Below are 17,066 nucleotides of genomic sequence, written 5' to 3'. Positions count from 1 at the left end.
TATTGGAGTGGCCATCACAAAGCCCTGACCTCAATCCTATAGAAAATTTGTGGGCAGAACTGAAAAATCGTTTCGAGCAAGGAGGCCTACAAACCTGACTCAGTTACACCAGCTCTGTCAGGAGGAATGGGCCAAAATTCACCCAACTCATTGTGGGAAGCTTGTGGAAGGCTACCTGAAACGTTTGAGCCAAGTTAAACAATTGAAAGGCAATGCTACCAAATACTAATTGAGTGTATGTAAACTTCTGAGCCACTGGGAATGTGATGAAAGAAATAAAAGCTGAAATAGATCATTCTCTACTATTATTCTGACATTTCACAATCTTAAAATAAAGTGGTGATCCTAACTGACATAAGACAGGGAATTTTTACAAGGATTAAATGTCAGGAATTGTGAAACTAAGTTTAAATGTATTTGGCTAAGGTGTATGTAAACTTCCGACTTCAACTGTACTTCCATGTCGTCTTCATCAACAAACCACATACCTAAAAACACTTTCACTCTAAACATAAAAATGTTAGCGTGAACAAATAGACTGGCGCATGGAATGTACATCACGATTATTAGCCAAAGAACCGATTCCAACGGACTTTCCTCAATTGACTAACTAATCCTGCTTTGAAATTGCAGGAAAGATTGTTGCGTACCGTTTTGTTTGAACATTAGTAGGAAAAACACCACCAAATTAAGTTTCATCAACTTCCGAAGGACCAGGTTAGACGAACCTCGTGGTTTCAGGCTATTACGCTGTGATTATGGAAAGCTGTGTGCTCCGGTTACTCAAATAATTGATCACTGCTAAGTCACTTTGCATCAAGCTTGCTAGTTAGCTTGTAGTAAGGACTAGTGAGCTGTATCCATCCAAATAACAGCTATAATATTCTTATGCATTTGGATATTTATGCAAACCGGGAGATTCCACCAACTACATGTACATGTTGCCCTAGGCTAATTTGGTTTGAGACATTTGGTAGGGTTGTATCCCCAGCTGGTCTCCAGCAAGTTGAAAGGACGTATAGGCAAGACAACAATAATCAACTTTTCGAAATACCAAGACCGTTCAAGGGTAGGCAAAGACTGGAATTAGTTCCGCAACGTATCTAAGACTAGAGAATTAGATTGAGATGAACTTCCCTTGCTAGCCAGCCAGCTAATGTCAGCTAACCGGCACTGTAAACAAACAGTGACATAAGTATAATGCGACAGCTTTACGGTCAGTGTTAGCAGGTCAGATAACAAAATAGTGGCAGAATAAGTCATGCAAATAATTTGTTGTGACAACCAAGTATGTTAATAACGACAAGTGAGGCTGCTGAATACGTTAATTGAAATGACAAAAGCAGTTTGCTTAGGATGATGCCAAAGTTAGGCTAAATACATGGGAGTAACAGTGGCTGTACCCTACTCGGGGGCGTGGTCATGTCAAGCCACGCCTCGCCGTGTGTATCTGTGCGAGGAAGTCAAAGCAGGAAGTGTACCCTTCAGTCTGTGCTGCGATTTGTTGAGTCAACTCAACTAACATTACAACAAGTACATTCCATTGCATGAGCCACATCAGTTAGCATCATTTAAATGAACATTATACATTACCATTTCTATCCAGCATAGTCCCAGTCGGTATTAAATAGAACGTGGCGGCCCCGCCCACCTGTGGGGAAAACAATCTGTGGTAATTTAGGTTACCCCATTGGCTCACAGCAAAAACTTGACCTTTTACAAAAGCAATTTTCTTGTCTGCTGGTTTTAGTCAATTAGTACATTGCCCTGTGCATTCCATGTCTGAAATGTGCTGTATAAATAAAGCTTGATTTGAGTTGACAAAATTTACATTTAAGAAAAGTGCAACATCTCTAAAGATTACTTTTCAACATTGCCTGCTCCTGAGTGTTCTCATTACTTATAACGTTATGTTGTAGGCATGTAGGGCTTCCCTTATGCCCCTTCTCGTGACAGTGCTAGCAGCCACGTAAGTGAGTGCTAGCTAGCTATCGGAACATTAAGGTAGCCAAGACGAACAATACAATCAAACGGTCCGTACAGCTACAAACAACTACCAAACAAGTTAAATGTCTTACCTCTGATTAAATGTTTTCCACACACATAGCTAGCTACAGTGCCTTCAGAAAGTATTCACACCCCTTGACTTTTTCCACATTTTGTTACAGCCTGAATTTAAAATGGAAAAAACGGAGATTGTTTTTATCACTGGCCTACTCACAATACCCCATAATGTCGAAGTGGAATTATGTTTTTCGAAATGTATACTCAACCCCTTTCTTATGCAAGCCTAAATATACTGAACAAAAATATAAACGCAAAATGTAAAGTGTTAAAATAAAATATCCCAGAAATGTTCTATATGCACAAAAAGCTTTTTTCGCTCAAATTTTGTGCACAAATGTGTTTACACCCTTGTTTTGAGTATTTATCCTTTGCCAAGATAACCCATCCACCTGACAGGTGTGGCATATCAAGAAGCGCATTAAACAGCAGAAACATTACATAGGTGAACCTTGTGCTGGGGACAATTAAAGGCCACTCTAAATTGTGCCGTTTTGTCACACAACACAATGCCACAGATGTCTCAAGTATTGAAGGAGTGTGCGATTGGCATGCTGACTGCAGGAATGTCCACCAGAGCTGTTTCCAGATAATTTAATGTTCATTTCTCTACCATAAGCTGCTTCCAATGTCGTTTTAGAGAATTTGGCAGTACATCCAACCGGCCTCACAATCGCAGACCACGTGTAACCACGCCAGCCCAGGACCTTCACATCCGGCTTCTTTACCTGCGGGATCGTCTGAGACCAGCCACCCGGACAGCTGATGAAACTGAGGAATATTTCTGTCTGTAATAAAGCCCTTTTGTGGGGAAAAACTCATCCGGATTGGCTGGGCCTGGCTCCCCAGTGGGTGGGCCTATGCCTAGATGTAAAATCCATAGAATAGGGCCTAATGAATTGATTTCAATTGACTGATTTCCTTATATGAACTGTAACTTGGTAAAATTGTTCAAATTGTTGCGTGTGTGTGCTTAACAAGTCTCATAATAAGCTGCATTGACTCACTCTGTGTGCAATATAGTGTTTAACAGGATTTTTGAATGAGTACCTCATCTCTGTACCCCACACATACAATTATCTGTATCAGTCAAGCAGTGAAGTTCAAGCACAAAAACCAGGGAGGTAATCCAATTCCTCACAAAGAAGGACACCTCTTGGTAGATGGGTATATACATTTTTTTTTTTTTTAAGATAAGGAATATTACTTTGAGCATGGCGAATTTACTAATTGCACTTTGGATGGTGTATCAATACACCCAGTCACTAGATACAGGCGTCCTTCCTAACTCAGTTGCTGGAGAGGAAGGAAACTGCTCAATACTAACCTAATTGACAGAGTGAAAAGGACGCCTGTACAGAATAAAATTATTCTAAAATATTAATCCTTTTTGCAACAAGGCACTAAAGTAATAAGGCAAAAAATGTGGCAAAGCAATTAACTTTTGTGTCCTGAATACAAAGTGCTATGTTTGGGGCAAATCCAATACAACACATTACTGAGTACCACTCTCCATATTTTCAAGCATAGTTGTGGCTGCATCATGTTATGGGTATGCTTGTAATCGATAAGGACTGGGGAGTTTTTCCATAACAAAAAATATACGAAATGGAGCTGAGCACAGGCAAAATCGTAGAGGAAACCCTGGTTCAGTCTGCTTTCCACCAGACACTGGGAGATGAATTCACCTTTCAGCAGGACAATAAACTAAAACACAAGACCAAATGTACACTGGAATTGCTTACCAAGAAGACAGTGAGTGGCCGAGTTAGTTTTGACTTAAATCTGCTTAAAAATCTATAGCAAGACTTGAAAATGGTTACTCAGGAAGACGCATAGCCGTAATTTCTGCCAAAAGTGATGCTAACATGTATTGAATACTTATGTAAATGAGACATTTCTGTATTTCATTTTCAATCAATTTGCAAACATTTCAAAAAGCATGTTTTCACTTTGTCATTATCAGGTGTTGTGTGAAGATGGGTGAGAGAAAAAATAATTTTATCCGGCTGTAACACAACAAAATGCGGAATAAGTCAAAGGGTATGAATACTTTCTGAAGGCACTGTATGTGTAGCATACTTGGACAACGGATCCCCACTTTTCCCATTCTCCCACGAATAGCCTAAGCCACAGGACTTATCACAGGCTCATATTTCCCTATGTGGGAGCATTGCGAAACGTAGGTCGTGATTTTTGACCTGGTTAAATGTACATTGAACAACACAGCTTTTTGGCATGTTTTGTTATTTCTGTTTAAGTAAGTTTGCTCTGTTTCAATAGGAAATACATTTTTGGTTTCCCCAATTTGTGGTTGTAGTCGAGGGGAATTCGTCCATATCATGTGAATATGGTATCAGTTGATAGAACATTCCAAATTACCATGAAAATGATTACATCACAATACTCGGCAGCCATTGCGAGTGTACCTATGAGTTTACCAGTTAAATTGTCAGGGTTAGAGCTTCTATGACCGTTCTATTCATTCTGTGCATTGTCCTGTACATTTTCATTGTATAATAGTAGGTCAGTATGCTTTTTGTTGTTGTTGATCTTCTGCTGTCTCCAAGGACATATTCATTCAGACAACTGAAATGTTGGGGTTTTTTCAACCTTTTTTCACTTTTCTCATCAAACCATCTGGGGAGATGAAATGTGACAGTGTGTCTGTGTGTCAATCAGGTCTCTGTTTAAAAGCCGATGGTGTCATAGAAAACCAGTTCAGAATGAAAAACACTGATGTTGCGTACTAGTTTTCCATTTGCTTCGGTCATTTTAGTGAAATGGGAAACCTATTTCATTGACATTGAGATGTTTGACTTTGAATGGGGCAACGTATGAGCACAACATAAAAAGCCTTGTGTTGACTGTATAGTATGTGAGATGATTTAGTGCTGTTGAGCCTCCTTTTGGCTTCAGCGCTCTCTGCAGATAGCTGGGTGAACAGAGGAGGGCAGTGTGAGCACATAGGGATCACTCTAACCCTCCCGAACATACAGTACTGTCAGGTTTACTATATTGGGCTTGTTCAATTGTTAATGCTCGACTGCTTATAAGTCTAACATATGTCTCTGTATTTTCAGGACAAAGGCAAAGACAAGATATCAAAGTTTGACACCTTGCGTCATTCCATCGCCGGTATCATCCGCTCTCCGAAATCTGTCCTTGGCTCATCATCTGTAGGTTCTGAAGTCTTTTATTTCAAAAATTGTTTTTAAAACCATTGTTTGTGTTGCCTTGTGTAGTGAGTGTGGAAAATATGTTGTGTATCGTACACATTGCATTCAAATGGTGAATTATCTGTTTTATCATGTCTAGTCAACAATAAGTCCTTTTCTGAGTGGAGTGACACAGATCTTCTAGCTGTCTTGACTGACAATTGAAGAGTAATTCACAATTGATCCCTAACTGTCATTATCATATCATCATAATATCATATTTCATCATGTCATTTCATCGTACGTGTCCAGCAGTTTTTTGACGTGATCCCGACCAGTGAGAAGCCCCTGGGGGACCAGGAGTGGTACCACGGGGCCATCCCCAGGACCGAGGCCCAGGAGCTGCTCAAGCAGCAAGGCGACTTCCTGGTCCGGGAGAGCCATGGCAAGCCTGGCGAGTACGTCCTGTCTGTCTTCTCCGACGGACAACGGAGACACTTCATCATCCAGTTTGCAGACGTGAGTTCTATGTGTTCAGTTGTGAATAAAAGCTGTTTGTCTCCCTGCAGAGCCATTGGGTTTCAGCAGTATAAGAGACAAACGATAAGGATGTCTTCGGGTATATTTGATGCGATGATGTGCGTCAGCCAATGATTACTTTGTGTCACGTATGCAGAGATACGAGTTTACAGGCAACTTGGTACGGACTGAAACTATTTGACAAGGAATTCTATGGTTCATTGATTCAGATGGCAGCTACTAGTAATGCTGCAAGTAATTGCTTGTGAAGTTGTATGGTTTCCGTCAACACGAAAGATGATGATTAGCAAAGCTTCCAACTCATCTTTTGAATTCGTTAATGACTAAGTGAGTAGCCTTGCAGTTAGTCTTCCCTGAGATTGGAAGATCTCAGGGAAGAGCTGTTCTGGCTTTGCACAAGTCTTTCGTTTTTACTTACTTTCTGCTCTTTGCCTCCTCTTTGTCCGCAGAACCAGTATCGTTTTGAAGGCACTGGCTTCCCGACCATTCCTCAGTTAATTGAACACCATTACACCACAAAGCAAGTCATTACCAAGAAGTCAGGGGTGGTGCTTTTAAACCCAGTCGTCAAGGTAAAACATTTTCTCTCATACCCATGTTCATTCACCATGTGATGTAGATCAGAAGTCAATGGGAGTTCTCACAACAGGGATGGGAATGTAATTGTTGCAAAAGCCATCAAGCTGTCTTGAAGGCCTTTAATGGCACACTGTAAAACTCATTAATAGGGTCAGGTTGTCCAGAAGCGTTTGGTGTTAGGCTAATAGATGTTCAGAAATAAGCCCCATCAATTTCAGAATGATCATTCACATTACATTTGATGCTTCCAAAACAGGAAGAGGATAGCAAGCAACACCCACGTCTCAAGTCATTTTCAGCGACAACAGTGGTCTAGGCTCCATTGCTTATAACTAGGCACTGAGTTAAAGAGTAAAAAAAACTATTAGTCCTAGTTATACCCTACAAATAGGGCCCCGACTCCTGGCCCTAAATCATGATATTAAAGGTTCTGAAGTTCTTATTTACATTTCATAAAGTTTTTGTCATTTAGCAGATGCTCTTATCCAGAGCGACTAACAGTAGCGAGCGCATACAATTTCATACTGGTCCCCCGTGGGAATCAAACCCACAACCCTGGCCGTCGCAAGCGCCACTCCCTACCAACTGAGTCACACGGGACCAGAATAAACATAAATCGGTTTTGTATTACTGCCATAGTGTTTTTGTACTCGGCTCTCATTTCAGTCAGTTTTCACCAGGTCTTTCATTTGAGATGCATTACTTTTTACAGGCTCTCTCACCGAGACTCATTATGTATACATCCACTATCTGCTGCTGACATCAGCATGAGTCGAAAGGAGGTTGATCCCTAGCTTTTCTGGTACTCGCGACTTTTAATTGATTGATTTTCCGATGTTCTGACATACCGCATCATCTCAGCGTTATTTGATGTTTGGTTCTGCAGGTTTTGGCCATATCCTGAAATATAGTAAGAACCTGACATCAAGTAAATGTTTCAGTTTTAATAAGTAGTAATAAGTAATAAGTAGTGTGCTTTGATCACAGTTAAACAACTTTCTGTAGGTTAAGTTCTAACTACACTTTTGCCACAATTTAATGAAACATATTCCAATTGGCCTTTTCAGTCCTCTACAATACCAGGCTGTTGTTCTGTATTAAATCACATTGATCACGATGTGCTCCAAAAGATTCCTTGGCTATTTTAGCCATTGGCGCTATTAACCTCTGGTTTCCTGACCTGTATGACATCTTTCACGGGCACATTTCTCATATATAGGCTCGTAGTGCAAATGTGTTTTTAATATCCGCTATGTGCTGCAACTGGATCCAATACGCCTGATGTTTTCTCGATAGAGGGAAATAAGTCAACACTTTCAATAGCCAGGTTTAATCATAAAGAAGTCCTAGAGTCCTCCTAAGCTACCCGGTTGGTGTTGAACATAATGGGGTTTTAATTGCCCCAGCCATTACGAACACAGGGTTAATGGTTGTTGTCATTACTACTGTATTGGGTCTGCTGAAGCCTCCGAACACTAAGTGTTTTTAAATAGTCTTTCTGTGAGCACTTCATAGCAAAGCGGTGACATTTTACCGTTAGGCACCACATTGCACTTGGAAGATTTGATCATTATTTTATTCAATGAGACTGGCCATTGGAATGTGTTATGTTTAGCTGGGCCATTATTTTCTTGCTCCGTGGAAATGTTTTTTGAGGCGTCAAGGTTTTTGTGGCTGAAGTAATTGTTTCTCGGTTTATAGGAATTCTGATAATACAATAGTCAGTCAATGCTTTGTTACACAGTAGCATTTCTATGGTTTCGTTTGTATTTGTGTGTGTGTGTGTGCGTGTGTGCGTGTGTGCGTGTGTGGATGTTTTGTATTTGGTGTTTACATTGCCCGTGTTTTGTTCCATCTTTCGTAGGATAAAAAATGGATACTCAACCATGAGGATGTTATTCTTGGAGAGCTTCTTGGCAAAGTTAGTGGTTTTGGATATCCTCTTCATGTTCACCACATCTGTAGGACAGAGTTTTTTTTTGGGTTGTTAAATTAATATATACTAAACAAACTTTTGTTACTGTATCTCTGTTTTTTTTCTTTGTTCTTAGGGCAACTTTGGTGAGGTATTCAAAGGAACATTGCGGGACAAGACTCCTGTGGCAGTCAAGACATGTAAAGAGGATCTTCCACAGGAGCTGAAGATCAAATTCCTATCAGAAGCCAGGTGAGAGGAGCACATGTCCTGCAATACAGTGGAGGAACATGTCAGCTATCAGTCGCAGGTCCCTTTTAAGCGCCTAGAAACATCTGTTCACTCATCTTTGACGTTATTTACCTGAACAAACTTTTAGTCTGGTGTTTTAGAGATCTGACAAATATGTAAATGTCTCGTACTGTCAAATGTTGCTGCTACAGGATCCTGAAGCAGTATGACCACGCGAACATTGTGAAGCTGATAGGCGTCTGCACACAACGGCAGCCTATTTACATTGTGATGGAGCTAGTGCCAGGTAAGTCCAGTAGCATACAGTACTGCCATACAGAAACAACTTGTCCCCCCCGAATGTTACAATTCTGAACATAGATTTTGATATCTTATTGGAAGGAGGGGACTTCTTGTCATTCCTCCGGAAGAAGAAGGAAGACCTGAAGACCAAACAGCTGGTGAAGTTTTCTTTAGATGCTGCTGCAGGAATGGCTTACCTCGAGCTCAAAAACTGCATCCACAGGTATTGGTTTACTGTTGTCAACATCAGTCTGTGGAATACTGTATGTAACATTATTCTGCATGGAGTATTCCAGCAAATAGCCCTATCTGTCTAACGTTCAAGAGATTGCCCATGCTTTGAACAGAATTTCACTTCAGCTGTTCTTATTTGTACTCATGGGTTCTATTAATTGCACAACATTTTATAGATGAAACCTCTTGCTCTAGCAGCAAGCCCACTCCATTTTCAAACCTAACTGAATTTAGACCCCATCAAATGTCTTCCCCTCTACAATGCCATGACCCCCCCCCCCCCCTCTAAAGTAAGATATGTGAGAGGACAACATGGATCTCTCGCTGCTTAACACGGTTTACAACACTATCAGCTTTGATAGTAACACCTTGAGCTCTGAGCCATATCTCTATTTCTCTATGCTGGCTAATTTGAGATTGTGTTTTCAGGTGAAAACTATTCCCACCAAGCCAGATAGTCGTAGCAAGAGAATGTGAAGTGCTGCTGCTGCTGCAATCAGTCTTTCTCTTAGCACAGCGGGGCCATCAAATCATCTCCGGTGCATTGCTCTTACTTATCTCACCGGGACCAGTATCCCTGAGTGACAGTCTAATTTGTCCCAACTCTGCGGCTCAGTGCTGGCAGTCAGCAGAAACAGGAGAAGCTCTTTGTAAAATAAACTCAGCAAAAAAAGAAACATCCTCTCACTGTCAACTGCGTTTATTTTCAGCAAACTTAACATGTGTAAATATTTGTATGAACAGAACAAGATTCAACTACTGAGACATAAACTGAACAAGTTCCACAGACATGTGACTAACAGAAATGGAATAATGTGTCCCTGAACAAAGGGAGGAAGGTCAAAATCAAAAGTAACAGTCAGTATCTGGTGTGGCCACCAGCTGCATTAAGTACTGCAGTGCATCTCCTCATGGACTGCACCAGATTTGCCAGTTCTTGCTGTGAGATGTTACCCCACTCTTCCACCAAGGCACCTGCAAGTTCCCGGACATTTCTGGGGGGAATGGCCCTAGCCCTCACTCTCCGATCCAACAGGTCCCATACGTGCTCAATAGGATCCGGGCTCTTCGCTGGCTATGACAGAACACTGACATTCCTGTCTTGCAGGAAATCACGCACAGAACGAGCAGTATGGCTGGTGGCATTGTCATGCTGGAGTGTCATGTCAGGATGAGCCTTCAGGAAGGGTACCACATGAGGGAGGAGGATGTCTTCCCTGTAACTTACAGCGTTGAGATTGCCTGCAATGTCAACAAGCTCAGTCCGATGATGCCCCAGACCATGACGGACCCTCCACCTCCAAATCGATCCTGCTCCAGAGTACAGGCCTCGGTGTAACGCTCATTCCTTCGGCGATAAACGCAAATCCGACCATCACCGCTGGTGAGACAAAACCACGTCTCGTCAGTGAAGAGCACTTTTTGCCAGTCCTGTCTGGTCCAGCGACGGTGGGTTTGTGCCCATGGGCGACGTTGTTGCCGGTGATGTCTGGTGAGGACCTGCCTTACAACAGGCCTACAAGCCCTCAGTCCAGCCTCTCTCAGCCTATTGCGGACAGTCTGAGCACTGATAGAGGGATTGTGTGTTCCTGGTGTAACTCGAGCAGTTTTTGTTGCCATCCTGTACCTGTCCCACAGGTGTGATGTTCGGATGTACCGATCCTGTGCAGGTGTTACACGTGTGTTACACGTGGTCTGCCACTGCGAGGACGATCAGCTGTCCGTTAATTGTTCATGGTTCATTGAACAAGCATGGGAAACAGTGTTTAAACCCTTTTACAATGAAGATCTGTGAAGTTATTTGGATTTTTACAAATTATCTTTGAAAGACCGGGTCCTACAAAAGGGACGTTTCTTTTTTTGCTGAGTTTATATTGAGTAGCTGTGGAATTGAAACGGGAGGGATACAGGGCTCAATTTGTACGTGGTCGCGCGCGCGCACACACACGTATGTGCACACACTCTTGCGCATACTTACACACAAGCCTGTGATTTGTGTATACACACACACACACACACACACACACACACACACACAAATACATACGATGGTACAGGGTCATCCCATCCACCTCCAGCAGGGCCCAAACAATCTGGCGGATGAGTTTTCTCTCTGTAGATTATAAATGTTCACATCATCGACAGTATGGTGACCTTTGACCTACATGTACAGTAGTAGTTGAGATCCCCGTCTATCCCGACTCATGTACATGTGTTTTAGGTGTCCTGATTTGCCTACTATTTAAGTCATTTATTTAATGGCCCATTTGTTAATATGAACATTAAAATGATGGTTATTCATATGGCTAGCATCTGTCACGATAAGCAGGCTCTACCACTACATCCTTTCACTTTGTTCTGTAAATATTCTACTCTAGCTACTACACCCAATGTGTCTGTGCATGTGCGTGCGTGCGCATAAATTGCTTGTTTGATGGGGATGTTGTTGCGGGCAGCAAATAACGGCGAGAACGGCTATCTAGCTGAGCGGTCAGACGCTATGTTGCCAGTCTTGTCATGGTATAGAAACTATTGACTAATACTTCTCTGAGAGCAATGGTTTCAGTTGAAATGCCTGTTAAAGGTTGTCGTCATGAGTGACTTGTTTGTTCACAAAACGTTAATATCCAAACAAAGGCCTACTGTTTGTGTTGTTGTTGTATTTAGAACCCTCCACAGCCCATCTTTTGTCTACACTCTTTTTGTCTACACTCTTTTTTTCTACACTCTTTTTTTTTGTCTACACCCCCCCCCCCCCCCCCCCCCGTGATCTGAGGAAGATGGAGTGAAAGTGGAGGTAAAGTGATATTGTCCCTCTGTCTGTCTCCCACAGGGATCTGGCTGCCAGGAACTGTCTGGTGGGAGAGAGCAACCTGCTGAAGATCAGCGACTTTGGGATGTCGAGACAAGAGGACGATGGGATCTACTCGTCGTCCGGCCTCAAACAGATCCCCATCAAGTGGACGGCTCCAGAGGCATTAAATTATGGTAATTTAATGCCAGAGGCTTTACTTTTCACCAATTTCGTTATCAAACCTCCAAATATATTTGTCATTATGTGCTTAACACTAGCCTAACCCCACAACACTGGCCTAACCCAGCAAAATGCAACTACAGTAGTTGGTATTTAGGGAAGAAAGCTCTTAATTGTGTTTTTTTGGAGTATATGATTTGAAGTCTGCAGAAGGTAGCATAGCTTTTTAATGACACAACATCCCCAACATGTCACCACATTTCTTCTCCAATACATGGTGGCTGAGAGTGTTGTTGTTGTCCCAGGGAGATACAGCTCGGAGAGTGACGTGTGGAGCTATGGGATCCTCCTATGGGAAACGTTTAGTCTCGGAGTGTGTCCTTACCCAGGGATGACCAACCAGCAGGCCAGAGAGCAAGTGGAGAAAGGTAAGAAGACGTCCCTCCAAGGGTTCAGAGTGTCGTCTTGATTTCCTTGTCTGACAGAATATCTGTGTTAGCTTGGTGGCCGGATCCGTTTGTGCTTTAGCCAACTCCTCTGTTGTTGATTTCTTTAGGCCAGTGGCCAGAGGAGTATGTGCTCCAGTAATTTGTTGACAAGATCGTTTAACCGATTGTATCTTATGATTTTGCCTGTTTTTAGAGATTTCGGACACCACATATGACCATTAGTGGTCTGATGAAGGCATTTCTGACTGGTAACGGTCTTTAAGAATGAAAGAACGGTGTACTAATTAGGTATAAAACTGAAGGTAATGAGAGAACTCAAAAGACAACGCCACCATAATTATGCATTGACCATTGAGTGAGTCATCTGTGTTCTCTTTCATTGGATTTGGCCTTAGAGCCAATTACTTGAAAAACTACAAGTAGTCGTGAAGAGAACCGCATTGGTTGGTAATGTGTTTTCCAACCTTATACCCCTGATTATCCTGCCTCAATCCATCCTAGGAAATTCACTGAAATTGTGTGTGTGTGTGTGTGTGTGTGTGTGTGTGTGTGTGTGTGTGTGTGTGTGTGTGTGTGTGTGTCTGTCTGTCTTTCACCCCCATCTTAGGCTACAGAATGTCCTGTCCACAAAAGTGCCCTGGTGAGGTTTACAAAGTCATGCAGAAGTGCTGGGAGTACAAGCCTGAAAACCGGCCAAAGTTTGCCGACCTTCAGAAAGAACTGGCCTCGGTCAAGAAAAAATAGCACCCAGGTAGGGGAAGGGGGACCAAGTCATGCATCACCTCCAGGGAATCATCCCCTTACAACCACAGAACGTTACGTCCTTGATGCTACTTGTCGTGATTGTATTTACGGTTTATACTTTGTCACAAAATCACTGTGTTATTTGCCAATGCAACTGTTTTGAGCCATTATCAAGGAGAGAGGTCTCTGCTTAGCTTGGATCATTGTCAAAATACGACCGTATTTCTTTTTGAACCTGGTGCTCTTTTATTCCTGTTCCTTTCTTTCACCTCTTACTGAACCTCAGTAAACGTCAGGTATTTTGGAGCAAAACCATGCAAACATGGAAAGATGATGTGTGTGATACGTAAAACGATGCTCCGTTGCACATACAGTGAGCTCAAACCGTACTGGGACAGTGACAAATGATACAAATGCTATTTGTGCATCCTTATTCACAATTCATTCAGGATTATCTGTAATCATGGTAGCATCCACATTAATACAGAAGTGTTTAGAAGCAAATGATATTCATATTTACAGTAAAAGTGATTCCAAAATGGCGCAATACATTATTTACCATTCATTTCTATTGGGCCTAAAATAATCTGAAACACAACCAAATTTAACAGCAAATGCGTCCACAAACTTGATGTAGTCATTGTGTGCTATGAATATGGGACCAAAGACATACGTTTTTACTATTTTAATACACAAATAAGTGAATTTGTCTTAATTCTTTTGGTGCCTTAAAATGGGGTGACTATGTACAAAGAGTGCTGTAATTTCTGAACGATTCTCTGTTTGGATAAAAAAAAATACCCTCAAATTAAAGCTGACAGTCTGCACTTTAACCTCATAGTTATTGTATCATTTTACATCCAAAGTGTTGGAGTACAGAGCCAAAACAACAACTGTGTCACTGTCCCAATACTTTTGGAGTTCACTGTATGACTTCTGCTGTTTTGCTATTGCTCATCATTCATTCATAGCCACAATAATGAAAATTTTCCAAATGTTTGTTTTTTTAGGGCCCCAAGTTTGGTCCTGTTAAGGTAGGATGGGTAGCTGTGCAACCTCCAAAGCAGACTGATAAGGTAGATGCACTCTGTAGCTCATTTCAGTCTTTAGACAGGTTGCGTATGAGAACCTGTTGTTCTCTTTACCAGCAGATCATACCTCGGGGTTATTATTGTATGTCTCAAGCTTGACTTTTCGACTTTCCAGGAAGAAAAATACTTCTAGCTGAAAGTCTTGTTTGTGACGATTTTGAGATCAGCTACAGTGTCTTTCCAAAGATCAAGTATTCTCTTCACTCACACCATTCAATCTAGGAAACCTTTTAAGTGTAACATACAAGGATTAGTGCAATTTGTTACACCATTTTCCTATAATTATTCAGGCTATAAAATGCAGAAATATTGCAATAATACTGCCTTAATTATAAAGTGAATGAACTTCTAAGTTGTGTATTTGTAATTAATACAATTTGACTTTGAATGATTTAATTTAAGACCCTCCAGATTGCTGCCTCATTTCTAAGTATTGGTCAGTTGTTACAACCTCACTACTTTTGTATGATCTGAGAATTAGAATGTATCATAACTGTACTATCTGACGTGAAATGTGACATTTTCGCATTTCGTGTCAAAAACAGTCCGCTGTTACATTAGCCATGACAGTTTTAAGGAACTCCAGTTTTCAGGCATTCATATGTTGTGGTATTTTCTACTTCAGACAATTATTTTTGTGAAACACAATTGTAAATCGTTGATAGACATTGCATTCAGTAATGAACAGTGAACTAGTTTTCATTCAGTATACTTAGGGCCAGGAGTTTTATCTGACCATGCGTCATGACCAGGATAAAACTCTGGGACCTAGGGCTGGAATCAATCTGTATCGCGATTCGCGGAAGATCCGCAGTATGGCGTGATTGAAATGAAAGATAATTTTAATTGAGCCGACCAATGCAGTGTTTACCGGGAACGTTGCCTTTTAAATTTAAATCGTGCTTTACCGTGAATTTTCCGCAACACGGATTGAATTGAGCCCCTAGGCCTAGTCAATAACTAGGGGCTACAGTTTTTCCTGACCAGGAAATTCTCCTGGCTCTATAGTGAATTAGCTATTCCAGTCGCTTCTGTATTCGGGTCATTCCTCTAAGGCTGCCATGTTGTCTCCATGTAGCCAAGCTCCTTGCCATTTTGTGCTGACAGTCCAGATGTGTCTTTAAAAGCATCTTCTTTGAATTAAACACATCACATCCATCCATCAGTTTCACTTGTCTTTCGAATTTTACAATCAAACATTCCTCTTCCTGTATTTTGTAAATGCTATAACCTTTTTCTACATTTTGTTTTTCGAATACTAATCTGAAAAAATGCAATCGTGCAAATGTAGGTCACTCTTTATCGGTGTGTAGCTCTATAGGATTATTTCTTCGATAAAGAAAACATTGTCTATGTTTTGCGTCTCTATCTGCATGATTGCTTGTACATTTTTAGTATGTATAAAAGATATTTGGAAAGATCCTCCTATTTCCTATCCTGTGTATACAATGTCAAACTGTCATGACCTCATCTGTTGTCTCTCAAATGACATCATATTCCCCATAGTGCACTTATATGTGAAAGGTAGTGCACTACATGGTAAATAGGTTGTCATTTGAGACTGGAGTAACAGTTATTGAGTGGTTTCTCCAGTCAAATTACCTCCAGATTGTTTTTCTTGCATTCTAGACAACCTAGTTACAGCTTTAGTTCTAAACACCAAACCATTGATTTGTACGTATATTTTTTTATTAACATTGTCTTCAATAACAAAAAGGTGTAGAATGAATGGGTGCTTACATCTTAACTACTGGTTGATGAGCACAATATATTTCTGTTTAAACAAATTTAAGGCATACACCTTTAGTAACCCTTTTATTTATTTGAGACACTAAAATAGTATTCTTAGCATTTTGTATCAATTTCAGTCTAAGATATTTGCCAGTGTTTTTATATAATTTGTTCTATGGTTTAATTTGTTTTCTATTTTTATTATTCTCATGCAAAGTGACCAAGTCTAGATTTTGCTATGGGTAGTTGGAGATTCACCTCTACGCTACTGGCCAATGCATGATATGCAAACCATTATTACATCTGTGGTGAATGGAATTGTATTTTCTTTTGTTACTCATGTTTTTTTAGTGACTGTAATTCTGCTTCACAATTCAATGTGACTGTCTTGTGCTGTATCATCGTTTATTTACTCCAAGGCCAACTTTACAGCGTTCGAAAGTATGCGCCTTATTGAGCGCTTTTCCTAAGGTATATTGCTAATATTTGAGTCTGTGTCAGACTAATTTAAAGAGCTGGGATATTTATTGCCACAATAGAGACCTTTATATATTTTGATTGCACTTTTGGCCATGTTAAAGACACTATCAGAAAAAGGCACACTAGTACTGTTGTGTTAATTGTTTCGCTCAACATGTTTCCCTTTTAATAAAGACCATATCTAAAGTAAAAAGTGGACAATGCACTGGATTTAAGTGATCAAATTAATGTTACACGGTTACCCCACTTCAGAGTAAGAATTGAAAAATGTCCTTAACTGTATATTCCCCTTGTTAATGATCAAATCTCATGTCATGTTTTTTTATACAGTGTACTTGCAATAAATCTTTTTTGGCTCTTTGAACTCAATCTCAAGTGTTATCTGTTTGGGGAGGTGCAGAGATGAATTTAAATCCATTTTCAGAATACAAATATCTGATCCTCATTCAACAGGCAACCAGAGGCTTACAATGGGTAAATTGTATGAGCGATGGTGTAGTGCATAATCTTTCCCTCGTATGAATGGCTTCTATACAAACTGAGTAAGGAAGTTATGAATTTGATAGAGTTCTT

General features: G+C 40.8%; 1 protein-coding gene across 3 annotated transcripts in view; it reads left to right on the top strand.

Annotated features, from left to right (window-relative positions):
* The window catches only part of fer (fer (fps/fes related) tyrosine kinase), a 38,537-nt gene extending 21,680 nt beyond the window's left edge, over nt 1-16,857 (top strand). The window contains exons 10-19 of one of the 3 annotated variants that reach the window (XM_071349991.1): nt 5,148-5,243; nt 5,538-5,741; nt 6,212-6,334; nt 8,206-8,262; nt 8,393-8,508; nt 8,700-8,794; nt 8,890-9,013; nt 11,858-12,012; nt 12,304-12,426; nt 13,055-16,857. In XM_071349991.1, the coding sequence (XP_071206092.1) occupies nt 5,148-5,243; nt 5,538-5,741; nt 6,212-6,334; nt 8,206-8,262; nt 8,393-8,508; nt 8,700-8,794; nt 8,890-9,013; nt 11,858-12,012; nt 12,304-12,426; nt 13,055-13,191 (1,230 nt within the window). In that variant the 3' untranslated portion in view covers nt 13,192-16,857. The other 2 variants (XM_071349990.1, XM_071349992.1) reach the window with 2 other exon arrangements.
* The last annotated feature ends 209 nt before the right edge of the window (nt 16,858-17,066 follow it).

Source organism: Salvelinus alpinus, chromosome 18, assembly GCF_045679555.1.
Source record: "Salvelinus alpinus chromosome 18, SLU_Salpinus.1, whole genome shotgun sequence".
NCBI classification, from domain to species: Eukaryota; Metazoa; Chordata; class Actinopteri; order Salmoniformes; family Salmonidae; genus Salvelinus; species Salvelinus alpinus.
Note: the sequence above shows the minus strand (reverse complement) of the source record. Positions and strands in the feature narration are given on the sequence as shown.